Genomic DNA, 17,750 nt, shown 5'->3' with positions numbered 1-17,750 from the left:
ACTGTGGCAAAGGGAGGCTCTGAGAGAGCAACTTCCTCCCAGTAACAGTTGTCAGTTACCTGGAGTTTCTTCGGCATCTCCGAGCCTCTCGTAGGTGTCAATGAAATCATTGGAATTCCACTTGGTCATTTCTTTCGCAAAAACGTCATCACTGTCGGAGAAATCCTCTGTTGAGAAAAAGAGCAAAACACAGATGAATCTTTTAATCACGTAGTGGCACTGAAGACAGCAGTGCTGGAAAGAATATTTGCCTGTTGTATTGACTTTACAAAAAGGTTTTGCTTCTATACAGCACTGTAGCCTTAACGTTAAACTACTGCAAACTGGAATAGAGGGGAAGAAATTATATCTTATTGGATAATTTTCTTTCCCTTAGTCCTAACAGATCAGTCCAGAGCTTGTGGGTCTGCCCATTGACCAGTAGATGGAGACAGAGAAAGAAAGTACACTTCCCCATCCCCATTCGCGGTTTCCCTACTCGCGATTTCACATAATCGTGATTTTTTTTTTTTGGGGGGGAGGAGGAACCCCCCCCCCATATTTTTGTCTTCCCTACGGCATCCTGGCCTTACCTGATGGTCTAGCTGGTTTTCGGGGTAGGAGCGATCTTCCTACACTTCTGCCCCGTGCAGATAGCCATTAAGACTATGGGAACTCCCCACAGCCATTTCCTAATGGCTATCTGCACGGGGCAGGAGCGTAGGAAGATCGCTCCTGCCCCAAAAACCAGCTAGACCACCAGGTAAGGCCGGGATGCCGGGGAAAGGCGGAAGGGAGGCAGGGGTGGGCCAGAACCGGATATTCGCGGTTTTTTGCCATTCGTGGTCTGGCTCTGCCCCTATCCTCCACGAATAACGAGGGAGAAGTGTAGTTCTTTATGATTTGCCCCAAAAGGATAGCGTGTAGGCAAAGAGCATTCAGTATTTTGAATGACTGAGCAAAGGAACTCATATAAAGAATTGAGGGCTTAGAAATGTAATTGAAATCAGAGGAACTCAAATCCACTGATAGAAAATGAGGAATTGAAGCAGGAACTATTACTACTACTATTAATTATTTCTATAGCGCTACCAGATGCACGCAGCGCTGCACAGAGTCAAAGAATAAGAAAACAGTCCCTGTTCAAAAGAGCTTACAACCTAAACAAGCAGGACACACAAACAGGATGTCATGGATACAGTTAAGGGAAATGATTAATCAGCAGGCTGGATTGGAGGGCAGAGGGGAGTACAGGACAATCAAGCCATTGTGACATCACTGATGAGTTTGGTTCTTATTGGTGGCACGAGGCATTATGACATCACAGTCTCAGCCCAGCTTCCCAAAGACTGAAACAGGATGTCATGGATAACGGTTAATCTGCTAGCTGGGTTGGAGGGCAGAGGAGTAGGGTTAAGGATTGAAAGCTATATCAGAAAGGTGGGTTTTCAGTCTGCTTTTAAACAAGGGAAGGGGCTTGACGGATAAACTCGGGTAATTTATTCCAGGCATAGGGGGCAGCTAGATGAAAGGAACGGAGTCTGGAATTGGCAATGAAGGAGAAGGGTAACGCTAAGAGCGACTTATCTGAGGAACGGAGTTCTCTGGGAGGTGTATAAGGAGAGAGAAGCAAGGAGAGAAATTGAGGGGCAGCAGAATGAACACACTTGTAGGTCAGCTATTGTGGCATACTGTCAAAACTTCCTGTACATGAAACAGGTGTGATTGTACACTAGTGACATAAAGATCACCAAGTGAAAGCCAGTGGAAAAATCAAATACAAGAGATACTACCAGGGTGAAGTCTTGCACAGAGTTCAACACTGAAACATAGATGAGGCTGTTTGGCTAAAATGGTAAAAATGTGAGGCTGAAAAATCGATGCTATAGAGATCTTGAAATGAAGGAGACATAGCTAGTCTGAAAGGCATTGCATCTACAATTAGACACTGCAAATCTTGACCTCAATAAATCATGAAATGTGCAAACACAGGCCACAATGAGACGCTAAAAGCACAGCCGACACTGAGAAAGTGAAGCAAAGCCCTACCTGTCAGGAGAAAGCACTAGTAACCTCATGGAACTAGAGAATAAGAGACATTATTGAATAAGTGAGACTGAGCAGAATTGATAAATCCAGCTGATTTAGGGAATAGAAGGCTTGCAGGGACCAGCTATAAATGTCAAAATGTACAGCTCTGCATTCGCCTTTCAGTGCTATATAAGTGATAAGTAGTAGTATCCTATATAATAAAGAGCTAGCCGCGCATGCGCACTCCTATTTGCGTGTTCTGTGCGGTGTAGGTCTGTGGCCGCAGGAGTGCGCATGCGCGAGTCCCCAGCCTTGGCCGCGGCTTGAGGCGTATGCGCCAGTTAGCTGCATCGGGCGACAGGAGCGGCTCTGGCAGCGGATGGCGGGAGGAGGGCTCATGGTCCTGCCGCCGCTGCTGCTCCTGTTCACAGCGGCCTGCACGTCGCCGACTCACCCCCCTCCCGCAACAACCGCTACCGCTCCTGTTCTTCCCCTCCCTCCAGTCACCGCTGCCATTCCTATTTAAAACGGCCTGCTGAGGTTCGCGGCCGGCTGTAGCGAACCTCGCAGGCCGCTCTCCACATGGTAGCGCGTTCCCTCTGACGCAATCGCATCAGAGGGAACATGCTACTGAGGTGAACAGCGGCCTGCGAGGTTCACTACAGCCGGCTGCGAACCTCAGCAGGCCGTTTTAAATAGGAATGGCAGCGGTGACTGGAGGGAGGGGAAGAGGAAAAAGAAGGGCCATGGAGCTGGCAGGAAAGGGGGCTGTTCTGGTGGGAGGGTTGTGCTGAGTGCAGATAGCGGAGAGTTGGGCCAACCTCTCCTTCCTCACCGACGCCAAAGAAGCTGCAGGCCCCGCTCCCTGTCACGATTGGCTGAAGGGTGTCGTGCCAGTGCTGCAGGTACAGGGGGATGCTTTTGTTGGAGAGGTGCGCTGGGGGGTAGACAGCTTTGCTCGGGGGGGGGGAGGGGGAAGACACAAGGGGGTCAGGGAGAGGGAAAGGGGGCTGCTTTGGGGGAAGGGGTATGCTGGAATCAGACAGCTTAGCTCTGGGGGGGGGGGGGGCGGGGGAATGACACAAGGACACAGACACAAAGAATGACACACAGGGGGCCATTGAGACAGACAGAAAGGAAGACGTTCAGGCAGCGTCCAAGGAGAGACAGCCAGTGTCCAAGGAGAGAAAAACAAATAAACATAGACAGACAGACAGCGGCCAAGGGGAGAGAGAGAAAGAAAGAAAGACAGACACACACATCTATTCTAGCATCCGTTAATGTAACGGGCTTAAAGACTAGTGTTCTTATAACAGAGGTGTCAAAGTCCTTCCTCAAGGGCCGCAATCCGGTCGGATTTTCAGGATTTCCCCAATGAATATGGATGAGATCTATTTGCATGCACTGCTTTCATTGTATGCTAATAGATCTCATGCATATTCATTGGGGAAAACCCGACTGGATTGCGGCCTTCGAGGAGGGACTTCGACACCCCTGTCTTATAATTTGTGTTTTAGCCTGTAACCCACTTTGCTGTGGTGACTCTAAACGTGGTATCGTAAGCCCTAGATAAAACACTAAACAAATCTGGAGTCTTCTCCGGTTAACTCCAAAAGTTAGTTGGACAAACCCTTCTAAGAATGAACCTCTTTTCTGAACTACAACTTTGGCAACACATGTGGAATTGTTATAAAGTTATCTGAATCTGAGGTAGGCCCTCGGTCACAGATGGCCGTGTCATGTTTATTAAAATCTGATGCAAACGCTTATAAAGTAGTTTCAAAGCAAATTACAAATATAAAAATAAAAAGGGGTAACAAGAACGTTTCACACATAGGTTGACAAAAATAGACAGATTTACAGACAACAATGGGAGAGGGAGGTGGAACTCCAAAAAGATAACAATGAAGCTCACTTAATGAGGATGGGCTAAAAGCAGAAGCAAAAATATTTAAAAGCAAAAAAGACCTACAAAAATAAGTTTTTTGACTGGTGAATTTTAATTATCGAAAGCATCTTTTAAAAAGAAACGTTTTCAAAAAACATTTAGGGCTCCTTTTACAAAGCCGCGCTAGGGCCATAACGCGCGGAATAGCGCTCGCTAAATTGCCACACGTTCTAGCCGCTACCGCCTCCTTTTGAGCAGGCGGTAGATTTCCGGCTAGGGCGCTCACGCTAATCCGGTGCGTGCGTTAAAACCGCTAGCGCGGCTTTGTAAAAAGGTGCCCTTAAAACTTATCTAGAGCGGGTTCTCCTCTAATATATCCAGGAAAAGATTTCCATAATTGAGGCACATACCGTGAGCATCGAAGAATTCCTCATCTGAGCTATTCTCCGAGTCCCGGGCAATATTTTGCATTCTCCATTCAGATAAACTCTGAGGAGACACACCAGCTGCAAAATGCAGAAGAAAAAATATAAATGTCAGTCAATGACCAGAATGTTAATTTCCCCAATAACAGTCTGCTTACATCCTTTAGTCAGCACTCATATACCATCCCCCTTACAGCCAGCATTCCTTAACCCACTATCCTCCTCCTAGACCAGTGTATCGCAAGCTGTGTGCCGCATCACACCAGTGTGCCTCCTGAGATTTCAGGTGTGCCGCGACACACTGGCGAAGAGGAGAGTCTCGTCCATGCCGGCTGACTGCCTACAGGATGCACCTCTTGCGGCCGAGAGGCACGTCCCGTAGGAAGTCAGCTGATGCAGATGACTCTCCTCCTCTTCCTGCACCTCCTAGATCCCTCCACCAAAGCGGGTTGCAGCCAGATGGGCTCCCGCACCTGCGCGGATATCGGCGTGATGATGTCATCGCATCAACGTCTGCACGCTTCCAGGGCACTGGATTTAGCGTGCTGCCAGTTGGAAAGTTTGCGAGTCACTTTCCTAGACCATTCCTCTGTTGCCTTTTTCCCACACCAGTGTAGTTGGTCCCCTTGCCAGTCAAGTTTTCAAGATATCCACAGTGAATATGGATGAAATAAATTTGCAAACAATAAAGGCACTGTATGCAAAAATCGATCTCATGCATATTCATTGTGGATATCCTGAAAACTTGACTGGCAAGAGGGGACTCCAGGACAGGCTTGAGAAACACTGTCCTACGCCTCGCTCTTCTCCCCCCAGCTTTGTTTCTATCATAACCCCCCTGCCCCATGGTCAGCAGCTGTACACCAACCCCACCCCCACAACACATTTTTAATGCTATCAGCACTGCAAAATCAAATCCATGCCTACCCCCAACAGCCACTGGTCTCAATATAATCTCCTCACAGCCTTTCCTCTACATAAAGTTGAGAGATTTTTTGAGGGCAAAATGAAACCTTTATTCTTTCAATTTGATGGAAGGTTGCAGGTTTGAGGAGGAGGAGGGAAGGGGGGCAGAATTCTCCCTCAAAGTTGAGGTAAACAATCTGCTTCATCCATCCATTGGCAGCAATATACAGTATAAAGGTCTCACTGTGCCACCCTCATTGCAGACATTAAACTGGAACGAGAATAACCAGAATCTGTCTGGCCTCTTCTGCCCACTGCTCTTTTTTCATAAGAAATTCTCGATACTCCCCGAGCTCACAGCAGGAGACACATATGATCTGATGACATCTACTTCTGCCGAGCCAATCTTGTGCTGTGGGATTTTGCAATCTTACCACAAGATATGATCCCCCAATTTGAAATCTCTTTCTCCTTTCCTATCTCATCACCACCTCCATCCACTCTTTCACCATGAAGATTTTCCCATTTCTTTGTGCCAGATACTTCTTACTCCATCTCTCTCTTGGGGATACCCCCCTCCCCTTTTATCTTCCTTCAGACTTTTATTTCCCCTTCCCACCCATTCACCTCCCCTTTGAACCTACATCTTCTCTCCCTCCCTCCAAGCACTCTAAAACCAGCTTCACAGCCCCCTTTGCTCTCTCTAATCATCCTCTCTATCTACCCTTCCACCTTTTTCTTTCCCTCTCTTGAAGATCTTCCCATCCTTCTCACTTCCTCCTGCTATTCTATACCCTCTTCTCATCCAATCTCTCTCCTGGGGATATTCCCTCTCTCTTCCTCTAAACATTTGTTTCGCCTCCTCCCTCCTTCCTAAACACTCTTCCTCGATTCCCACTTGCTCTTTTCCTTTCTCTCTCCAAATACTTTGTCCTATTCTTCATCCAGGCACTGTTGCCCTCTTCCCTGTCCCCCCATTTAGATAGAGTAACATAGAAACATAGAGTATGACGGCAGAAAAGGGCTGTTGGCCCAACAAGTCTGCCCACTCAAGAACCTTCCCTCCCTCCCACGAGAATCCGTCTATTAAGCATTCCTCTTGAGCGACCCCACCTGTCTGTCCCATCGTCCCTTGAAGTCAAGCGTGTCACTGGCCTCGAACACCTGACGTGGAATTACCATTCCATCGATCAATTACCCTTTCGGTGAAGAAGTATTTCCTGGTGTCCCCATGAAATCTTCCCCCTCTGAGCTTTAGCGGATGCCCTCTTGTCACCGTGGGACCGGTAAGAAAAAGAGATTTCTTCCTCCACTACAATGCGGCCTGTGATGTATTTTAATGTTTCTATCATGTCCCCCCTCTTTTCTCTACGCTCTTCGAGAGAATACAGGCGTAGTCTACTCAGACATTCTTCATATGGGAGATCTTTAAGTCCAGAGACCATCCTAGTGGCCATTCGCTGAATCGACTCCATTCTCTTCACGTCCTTCAGATAATGTGGCCTCCAGAACTGAACACAGTACTCCAGGTGAGGTCTTACCATGGATCTATATAACGGCAGTATAACATCAGGCTTTCGGCTGATAAAGCTCCTTCTGATGCAACCCAACATTTGTCTAGCCTTTGCTGAAGCTTTTTCCACCTGATTCCCCCTTCTTATCCATCCGTTCCCTTAAAGGCTTTTCCACCCTTTTGACTCCCTCCCTTTACTCCTTCTTCAGGATATTCTCTTCTTCTATGCCTATCTCCTCCCAGCAGATATTCTCCACCTGCCCAGCTGCTCTTTTCATTCCCCCTCCCCCTCTCAATGTCTCCCCTCATTCTCATTCCTCATGTTATTTCTGACTGGGGCTGAATGATGCAGCACAGCCCCAGTCCCAATCTTTTTTCTCAGCATGTTCTCGATACCCTCCATACTGGCGGCAGGAGACACGTTAAATATGTCATGTCCTGCTGCCACAAGGTCAAATCTTGCACGAGACTGGTTCTACTGGAGCAGAGGATAACAGCTGATCAAACTTACCTCCTACTGCTGGACCTAAGCTGGCAAAATTTGCAAGTTTCCCCACAGCCCAGGCTCTTGCACCATGCCTTACAGCACCTCATTTTGTAGGGTTACCAGATTTTACGTATATATAATCCAGACCCCTAGACCAGCCCCCCCTAGGCCCATCCAATTCTACCCATCCCCACGCAATTACACCCACCCCGCTCGAGCCTTACCCCTAGCCCTGCCCCCTCGGCCTGCTTGTCTCGGTCGGGAGGGCATTCGCGCATGCGCAGATGCCCCTCCTGACGTGATTTGCTTTTCAAAACCCAAAGTGCCGGGTTTTGAAAAGCCATCTGGACACGCCCTCTAAAAAGAGGACACGTCCAGGTACATCCAGATGTCTGGTAACCCTATCATTTTGGGAAAAGCATGCACATGCTTCCTTGTGGTTCCTCTTACCTCCATGTTGGGAGGAATATGAAGATCTGGATGATGTTGACCATTGCTTGGTCAAGTTCTCATCTACCATGGTGTCCAGTCCTCCCTTTCCTTCTGCTCCATTCTTCCCCACCATATCTCCAGGTTCTTCTCTGCCTTCAGGGCTGGGCGTAGGCACGTCAGACAGTTCGACCTCCATGCACTTTGCCATTTTCTGTGCCAACATGCGTGCCGTCTCCTCTTCCAGTAGGCGGATATCCTCCATAGTGAGATCACTCCACTCATCCTGCCAGCACCAGGCTTGACGATGGGCCCGGAGCATGACCTTCCGTAAGCCTGCATCATGCCAAATGCACAAGAAGGAGTCAGCTAAAGCTATCATCCAGTGCTCTTGTCCTCTGCAAAATGTGCTCTGCCAACTGAACATGTGGTATGCAAATATATCAGTCGGCAAGTGAGAACATTCTCTGTTGAGCACATAAATTATGCAGATCTAATTTGTACATAATATATTCACTGATCCTGTGCTTTATGCTAATGCTACAAGTATAGAGGATTGCTGCTGGGTACACAGGTAATTTTCTATTTGCATACTCTTTTGCTAATTTTTATAAGTAAATACTAGCAGCTGCTTGTGCAATGTCTCTTTCAAAAATGCTGCCTTGCACATTTTGCCACCTCCTGTTTCTACAGGTGCAGAATGAAGGCAAAAGACTGTAACACAGATTTGAAAATTAATTGCAATGCATGTTGATTCCTCCCTTCTGGGAACAAGTCTTTTTAATCTAGCTAAGCGTTGCACACATTGAGGAAGCCTGTGTGTACTCTGACCCAGTATGAGGGGGACAGATTTCACCCAAGGAGAATCTAACTAGGTAACTACTTGGTTACCCATTTCAGTCCTTCTGGAAATCACCTCCCCGCCATTCACAACTACGCTTGAAAATCTCTGCACTTTTTCAGCTGGACAGATCACTTCTGATCAATGAAACTGGCGCAGAAATTAGCCATCACAAAATGACCTCGTGTGCAGACACCCTGCATGCACTAATCACCTTAAGACACCGCACGAGGTCATCTGTGACATCATTCTTCCCAAGAGGTTCAAGGGAACCGAGAGGGAGCAACTTCAAAGAATCCACAAAGAATGAGTTTTGCAGTCAGCTCTGAAGTGGGAACAGGGTGACTATTCAATGTTTTTCTTGGACAATTTGAATCACTGCACATAAGGTACAGCTTTCTTTACATTCCAAAATTAGCTTTGCAGAATCACTCGGCCAGGCCCTGTGTCTCAATTGCTTTCAAAGGAGCTCACTTTGTGGCAGAGACAGGTAGCAAATGGTTCTACGAGGCGTCCATGCCTGATGGGAAGAGTAAGCTGCCGAGACAGAACAGAGCAAAGGTAAAAATAGAACACAGAAGCAGAATGAGAGACTAGAAAGAAAGGGAGAAAATGACTGCGTCACCTAAAAAAAATTCTGAATTATTCATGGCAAGAAGGGGACTAATTGATTCTCTGGATATGAAAGCATTCTACCCTAGGACGTGACAGCAGTCTTCAGACTCCTTGGCTCTCCTTGCCAAACCATTCTCATAATGTCTGTTTTAGTCCCCCAAACTCCTCCTTACCCTCTGCTAGTACTGAAAGAGAAGATGTTATGGCTGCTTCCAAAGCCAGCATTTCGCACATACATTTATCATTTTCTTAGACCTCCACACCAACTCTGGGGGTCGGAAGCTCTATAATCACCAGTGGGTCGCTGTGGTGCAGGTAAATGGTCCGAATTGAAAACGGCACTTGATGCTGAAACAATTTTGCATGCAAATGAGTCGCTATGGAGCCGGTAAATTGTCCAATTTGAAAATGGAAACTGGCGATCGATGCTGATCTGGCATCATGGTGTTTTCTTGGAGGCTGGAAGGGGCGAGACCCTGAAACATGATGCCTTTTGTCCCTGCTGAACCTCTGCTGTGATCCCTGAAAGGACCTCTGCATCGCTTGGCCTCCTGCATAAGGACAGAATCTTCGAACACCTTGAAAATTCCCACATCCTGAACCCTGAACTGTCTGGGATCTGCTGTCTGGAGAAGCGGAGACTTAGAGGAGACATGATAGAAACCTTCAAGATCATGAAGGGCATAGAAAAAGTAGACAGGGACAGATTTTTCAAATTATGGGGAACCACAAGTACAAGGAGGCACTCGGAGAAATTGAAAGGGGACAGGTTTAGAACAAATGCTAGGAAGTTCTTTTTCACCCAGAGTGGTGGATACATGGAACGCGCTTCCAGAGGCTGTGATAGGCAGGAGCACGTTGCAGGGCTTCAAAGAAGGTTTGGATAGGTTCCTAGAGGACAAAGGGATTGAGGGGTACAGATAGGAGTAGAGGTAGGTTGTAGGGATAGGAGCGAGAGGCAAGTTATAGGAAAAGTCAGGGACCAATGATCAGGCAATGGGCCTGATGGGCCGCCGCAGGAGCGGACCGCTGGGCGAGATGGACCTCTGGTCTGTCTCAGCGGAGGCAACTTCTTATGTTCTTAAGGTCTTAGGGTGACAGTCTGTAACACTGTTTATCAGGTCATCCAGCCCCTTGCCAAATAGCATCTGCCCTTGAAAGGGAAGCCTGTTCAGAGTGGCTTTAGAGGTTGAATCTCCTGCCCACTGTCTGATCCAGAGCATCTACTGGACAGAGAGAATAGGCCGACACCTTGCTCATGACTCTGATGATGTCATACAGAGTGTCTGCTATATAATTCACCCCAGAAAGGAGCATTTGGGGGTCTTCGTATTCCTCCAAGGCCAGGACTCGAGACAGTCAACCGTGGCAAGCACATGCTACAAAGGAAGCCTTAATCCCTAAGGCTAAAGCTTCAAATTGTCTCCCGAGGACCACGTCCACTTTACAGTCCTGGGTATCCTTTAACATCACACTGCATTCACTAGCAAGGAAGTTCATTTGGTGACCTGCGCCACCAGCAAATCCACCTTCAACTGAACAAACAGCTGCTGGAAATCCAGAGCCATAGGGAAAAGCCTGACCGTAGTCTTAGCCACTCGCAGGAACCCCCTTTGGCAACTCCCAGTGGTTCGTGACTAGCTTTGTAATGTGAGGGAAAGAATATAGTCAAAGTAACTGAGCCGCTCATAATTGAGCACTGCAACATGGGAGCTGGAGGAATTTCCAACTTCAGTTCTCGCAGCGAGGTAGATACGATGCCCGGGAGCACGGAGCTTTGAACAGCCAGTGCACCATGGGGGTCTTCTTCCTGGTCTAGGGCCACTGCTGCTTCTTGAGTGCTGTTCTCATGCAGAGTACCTGACTCTGTCAGAAACTGAATCCTGGGACAATAATGGCATGGAAATAGACTTTACATCTTCTCAGTCTATGTCAGATTGAACACCCTTGATGTCCTCATCTGATTGAGGCGCATGCTGAGAAGTTTTCCTCTGCACCACCACCTCCGTCTTACCTAATGCAGATGCTGAGGACCCCTTGGCATGTTCAAATAGGCATTCCATATGAGGCTGACAAAATCCAGGGTGAAGCCCTGTACTGGGGGTCTCGAGGACCCCGACACTCCTTGGGCTCCATGACGACCACACATTTGCACTTTACCTATTTACTTTCTGAGGGCTCTGGATGGGGTCTCTTCCCCTGGGATTGAACCTCCTGCAGATCCCCAGCCCTGGAGGTCTTGGAGGAGGCTGAGCTCAAGTTCCTGCCCCTCCCCCACATACTCCACTGTATGTGGGAGAGGGATGCTCCTCAGCCGGCTATCCTGCGCAAACCTGGTATAATACAGTAGAAAGGCCTGAGGGGTCTATCCTTATCGATTTTAAGTAAAAATCGAGGGGTTTTGAGGCAGATGGAGGCTTTAGAAAAAAAGATCATTTAAAATCCAAGATGGCCACTACCAGCAATTTTGCACTGATTTTCCCCATAGTCTATAATAGCCCTACTCATTCCGCCATATGCCTGCCTGCTTCAGCTTAGGAGTGCAACTGGAACAAATGGAGAAGAACTCTGCCTCACAGGTTCTGACGAACTTAGACTTCGGGCAGCCAGTCGGACCGATCCTGAACCTCTGGAAAACTTCATGCCATAATGGGGGGATGACCACGTAGCCGGCCCAGTATTAAACCCAGCTGAACCAGGACAGAGCCAAACAGCCTACACTCAAGCTCCTGATAAGTCAGGGATGCAACCAGCTATGTAGGGGATGCTCCAAAAATGTGAAAGCAGGCTGGCTAGCTAAGGTGTTCCCTAGGGCGGATCCTGCCAACAGCAAATTTCTGCAATGTGAGTCTGTGTCTTTTCTCAGGCAGAGAGGTACCAACAAGTCTCTAATAAACACGATAGACCCCTCCCCCGAAAAAACAAACACACAGAAAAACTACAGAACAGATTAGAAACATTTCTGAGCAACTTGCTTGCAGAAAAACTAAGGGGGCGGAAGCAGCTCCCTGGGAAAGAGGCGGAGTTGAAAGATGATTGACAGCATTCTGCAAGCAATTTGCAGGTTCAGATGCATAACCATAGCATTCAGGACTACTAGACACATTGCACAAGAAAGGAATAATCAGCACTTAACAACCAGAGGATCACTGGTGCTCTGGGGTGCATGGGTGCTCTGGGGCACATGTTACCATCCTTCTGCTAGAAGGGACTAGGAATAGGAACAAAGATTTAGAAAAAGAGAATAATTATGCTTCTTATTTCATTTTCTCTCTGACATTTCTCTTCAAGGCTAGGAAATCTGTGGTGGTGAAAGAGAAAAAAACTTTCATCCTGTTTCCACGGAAACTCCTCTGGAAGGAGCCCCATTCTGAACAGTGTCGCATCACCTCATATGCTTTGTGTCTGATTGGTCCATACTGCTTATGATGTCACCAGTGATATCACACACAGCACGAAGCAGCACCATTCTACGTGATGTGAAAGAATTTCCATCAAAGTAACATAACAATAGCATTTGTCAAACAAAGTGAGAGCAGCTAACTGCAATACAGGCTTTGGAAACTATGCTTACTGAATGTACGATACAACCATCCAAATGATTGTATAAACGGAACAAAAGTAAAATGAACTGGAATGAGACATATCAAAAGATCAAAGTTTTCTAGTCGAGTGTATGACTCCTTGTGATGAAGCGTGATTTGGATTCATTTATTTAATGATGAATAACTTATACCCAGTCATTGGTTTAACAATAAGTTATTCATCATTTATTTAATGATGAATAACTTATACCCTACAATAGCAGGGTATACAAGCAGGCAAGACATTTCCAAATCAACCATGCACAGGAAATCAGGCGCTAAGCTGTGCACATCTGCTCCCTTCGGTCATTTTTACCACATGTCTAAAAGTCAAATTGTGATGGGAATAGAGATATTCATGGCTGTAGATGAGAACGGGGTAAGATATATTGAGACTTGAGGCAGAAATTAAGAGGAGGGCCCAACCAGAGCATTGTTTCAGTGGCATGACTCAGCATCTCCAAAGAGGCTCCTTGTGGTGTTGGAACTAGAGAATGACACGGTGACAAAATTCATCACCGTTCCCGACCCCATCTTCATGTCATTCTTTAAGGAGAGAGGGAAGAATCAGAGTATGAATGGCCAAAACCACTGACCCGCAAGCTTTGCTTTGAAGAATGCTGAGATTGAGCAGCAACATTCCAGAGCAGATATTGTGATGTCATAATGCCTCATTCCACCAGTGCCTAAGAGCCAGTCACATCAGTGATATCACAATGGCTTCATTATCCTTGGCTCACATAAGAATCAGAGTATGAATGGCCACAACCACTGACCTTCAAGCTTTGCTTTGAAGAATGCTGGTGTAGAAGGGCTGAGGTTGAAATAGACACTAGAAAATGACATGGGATTATTTCCCACGGTTATCCGCGGGGACAGGAACGGTGATGAATTTTGTCACCGTGTCATTCTCTAGTTGGAACCCCAGGTAATTACCCTGCTTGTCCCCTTTTATAACCAGCCCTGGTTGCAGTGACTGGGCCTATAGCCGAGACCAAAACTTTTTTAAAAAGTCAGTATGGAGACCAAAGGACCATTGGCTGGATACCATCAAGAATGACATGGAAATGAACATCATGCAATTGAAAGAAGCCATGGAAAACAGGGAAGCATGGCGAGGACTGACCTACAGAGTATCCAAGGGTTGGACATGACTGAATGGATAGTAGTTGTTATATGGGGCCCTTAATTTATCCAGAATGCTGAGGTAACTCAGTGAAGTTTGTGAAAAAGTTATTAAAAATCTGTATGACAGAACAAACAGAATCCATTGTTAATATATATATATTTTTTTACCTAAGAAAGCCATATAATGGTGTCCTAAAAAAGAGCCAGTGTTGCATCTAATACCTTCAGAAAGGTACAGACATCTACTATGCCAAATGCCACCTGCCTCTGTCCTTTTTGTTATACCAGACTAACACTGGCCTAGAGAATTTCACAGCTGCAGGGTACTAGCCATCTGTATGGACCAAAAATTCAAGTTTCTCTATAGCTGGATCACTGATGTGGAATGCATTGACTGGTACCTTACGCTTTTGTAGAAATCTACTGCAATCTAGAAAGTTGCTTAAGACCCCATCTGTTTGTTCAAGCTTTTCTAAGCCAATATCCTGTAGTGGATGAGTGGGCGAGATGTCATTTATAAGTTGAGATGGTATAATCATATGATTTTTAAGATGTTTAAATCATGAAATGTGTATGTGATATTGTGAGTCGCCTTGGATAAAGGCAGACTGAAAACGTCTTAAATAAATAGGCATACAACAGGAGGGCAGGGGAGAGCTTTGTGGCAATTAGTATGCAGGTTTCAAAGGCGCGCGAGGTGGGGAGCTCTCTTAAGCGTCGCCGGTGCTTTCTGCTCCTTTAGGACCCCTATTTGCGTTCCATGTTTCCTAGGGGGTGCAGCCTTATACTTAATACCTTAGCTTAACTGTTGGTGTCTCTTAGTCTGTTCTGGATCCTTGCATCTCTCTGCTCTGGGAGGGGAGGGAGGGGGTTGGGGGTGCCCTGCTCTATTGAGTGCCCTGGGATCATCAGAGTCCAGACCCTGTGGTAACCTTGTTGGTGTTTTTTTTTCCACCTAGGACTGGCTTGCCTGGTCCCCCCCCTTTTTTTTTTTTTTGGGGGGGGGGCTTTTCAGGCTCAGGGGGTCCTTGGACTCCCTTACACCCTGAAGCTGCTTTTGCATTCCCCTCCATCTTGGGAGGGTGGGGGGTGGGAAGGGGGGGTTGTGGATGGCTGTAAATGACGCATGCCTTTGTACTGATGTGCTTTGTTAAGCGGATCTCCCGCCTATGTTCGCTGTCTTTTGTATCCTGTTGTTTTTCTATGCCAGTTTTTTCAGTCAATAAAAATTGTTTACAATCTAGTGTGCAGGTTTCACTCACCCACATCATGGATAAATTGCTCAATCTTAGACTGCATGCCCCAGTAGCGGAACTCCACCTTGCAAAGCTTGTATGCACACATGATGGGCTCGTGGACCGAGTCCTCAATCCAGTCCTCCTTCAGCGGTCCCCGGGCTGTCTTCACCGAGTGGTACAGCTTCGGATCCTCATCCATCTTGTACTCGTTTAGTGAGATAAAATCCCGCACAATATCTATGATGTCTGTGGTCACCAAGAGAGTAAAACAGCAAGCAAAGCAAACAAGGTGCCGTAGATCATTGCTGAGGTTTTGGTAGACGATGCAACCTGGCCTACGTTCCCCTAGTAATGATACACTAATTGATACCCCATTTGGTCATGAAATTAGCCAAGATTCTTTCAAATACTGATAACTTTTACTGCACCATTAGAAAAAGATACTTATTTATTTAAAGCATTTCTATTCTGCTTGTAAACCCAAAGGAGACTGCAATAAAAATATGCATAAAATCATCAAAACACAACAATAATCAACAAAACAAGCAAATAACTGCCCTTTGCTTCAAACAAAATACAATGGAAAATATTTAACTGAATAAAATATAGGTTCATTATGCCATTTCTTCAACCAGATGGATCATTTCTTCAGAACCATCACCTATAAGGTCTTGAAAGCTCATGTGGATCTTTTGATCTTTAATGTTGGTCAAGTACCATGTACCACTATCTATAAAAATTTGAGTTTTCTCCAAGACCAATACAGCAACTGAACGGTTAAATATAGCTGGTGATTGAACTGGTCTGGTAGCTCAGGTCTATATCCTGTGGTTTAGTGGTTAAAGCTACAGCCTCAGCACCCTGAGGTTGTGGGTTCAAACCCATGCTGCTCCTTGTGACCCTGGGTAAGTCACTTAATTCCACCATTGCCCCCAGGTACATTAGATGGGTTGTGAGCCCACTGGGACAGACAGGGGAAAATGCTTGAGTACCTGAATAAATTCATGTAAACCATTCTGGGAGAACAGTATAGAAAATTGAATAAATAAAACATCTGAGTCCAATGTTTGCTCCCTGAACTGGTCAGGGCAGGCAATGTTCACAGCCTTTGGTCATCCCTAAACAGCTACATGCAGTGGCTATATTAGCCAGGATTCAGAAAGAGCTGCAACCTGCTAGCTAAGGATAGGCAGAACTGGAGGGGGGGGGGGCTTTAAAAGAGAAAAGCAGCCTTCAACAGCAGCTGATTTGGACTGAAATGGAAGACAAAAAAATGGAGAATGGGAAAGGATTTGATTTACTGCCTTTCTGTAGTTACAATCAAAGCGGGTTACATATTATATACAGGTACTTTTGCTGTCCCTAATGGACTTACAATCAAAATGGGGTTTTTTTGTGTGTTTTTTTTTTTTTTTTAAATACTTGGGACAATTGAGAGTTAAGTGACTTGTCCAAGGTCACAAGGAGCTGCGCCAGAAATCAAATCCAGTTCCCCTGATTCTCAGGCCACTATACTAACTATTAGGCCATTCCTTCCCTTCTGAGCCAATCAAAAATATTCAATGATGGTAGCACATATAAGTTGGTCTTACAACCAAGTTGATTCCAAACTGTGATTCTTAAGACTCTCGGTCATATCAGGCTTTTAGGCTGTATATGCCCTCTACCGAGTCAGTCCTGACTGAGAGTCTCCTGGACAGAATACGGAAATCTTACCTATCAGTAATATTGGTTTTCCTCAAATGTAAGTGAAATTCTCCTAGGACAAGCAGGATGAGTCAGCCACATATGGGTGTTGTCCCAACAGCTCCCAATTTGTGGCTGACTATCCTGCTGTCCACGGAGAACCTACGTTACAGGTAAGTAACTACACTTTTCTTTGTTTTCCCAGTACAAGTACAAGATCCTTTATCCAAAATTCCATAAACCGAAAAGCTCCAAAAAACTAAATTTGACATTTCATTTATGTTTGAAGATATCGCTCCAGTCCTATAGTTTGGAAAATGTGTTTGAAGTGTTTAATGTTTGCCTTATTTTGAAATAAAAAAAGGTCTGGTGGCAATTTTATCGTCTTATAGTCTGTCTTTTTCTGACTTATCATTACCATTCCAAAACTTTAAAAGTTCCAGACACCAAAATATATCTGGTCCAGGGTATTTCGGATAAAGGATCTTGTACCTGTATTAACATATGCTTTTAGTCTTTCCCACACTACTCTAATGTATGCATCTGTGGATATGCAGCCCAATTTTAATTACAGCAGTAGTTCTCAGTACTATCCCAAAAAATACACTGAACTGGTTGGATTTTCAGGCTATTTGCAATGACTATGCATGAGAAAGATTTGAATATAATGGGTCTCCAATGTATGCAAATATAACTCATGCAACTCCCAGGATAGGGAACGGAACCACTGTCTTAAGGACAGGGAGCTACAAGTCTATGAAAGCAGGACTGGCTCGGCCTATTAGCGAAACCACACACTTACCCACAATCCTTTGCCTTTTCTCAACTGTTGTCAGGTTGAAGACATTGTTTTGATTCCCAGAGTCTGGCCGGTAATAAGTCTCGATCTCGATGGAAAACTTCTCCACAAAAGGACAGGTATACCTGGATGAGGAGGAAAATGCAGGAAAACTTGATTACAGGGGGTCCTGCAGAGCCAAAGAAACATATCAAGGCCTTC

General features: G+C 45.9%; 1 protein-coding gene across 2 annotated transcripts in view; it reads right to left on the bottom strand.

The window, feature by feature from the left end:
- Window positions 1-17,750, bottom strand: part of PITPNM1 (phosphatidylinositol transfer protein membrane associated 1) — a 78,892-nt gene that overhangs the window by 46,062 nt on the left and 15,080 nt on the right. For both annotated transcript variants that reach the window (XM_033920548.1, XM_033920549.1), the window contains exons 4-8: window positions 17,553-17,674; window positions 15,089-15,310; window positions 7,680-7,994; window positions 4,309-4,404; window positions 60-167 (exon numbers count right to left, since the gene is read on the bottom strand). In XM_033920548.1, coding sequence (XP_033776439.1) covers window positions 60-167; window positions 4,309-4,404; window positions 7,680-7,994; window positions 15,089-15,310; window positions 17,553-17,674 — 863 coding nt within the window. The remainder of the gene's footprint in view (window positions 1-59; window positions 168-4,308; window positions 4,405-7,679; window positions 7,995-15,088; window positions 15,311-17,552; window positions 17,675-17,750) is intronic.

Source organism: Geotrypetes seraphini, chromosome 14 (genome assembly GCF_902459505.1).
Source record: "Geotrypetes seraphini chromosome 14, aGeoSer1.1, whole genome shotgun sequence".
Taxonomy (NCBI): Eukaryota; Metazoa; Chordata; class Amphibia; order Gymnophiona; family Dermophiidae; genus Geotrypetes; species Geotrypetes seraphini.
Note: the sequence above shows the minus strand (reverse complement) of the source record. Positions and strands in the feature narration are given on the sequence as shown.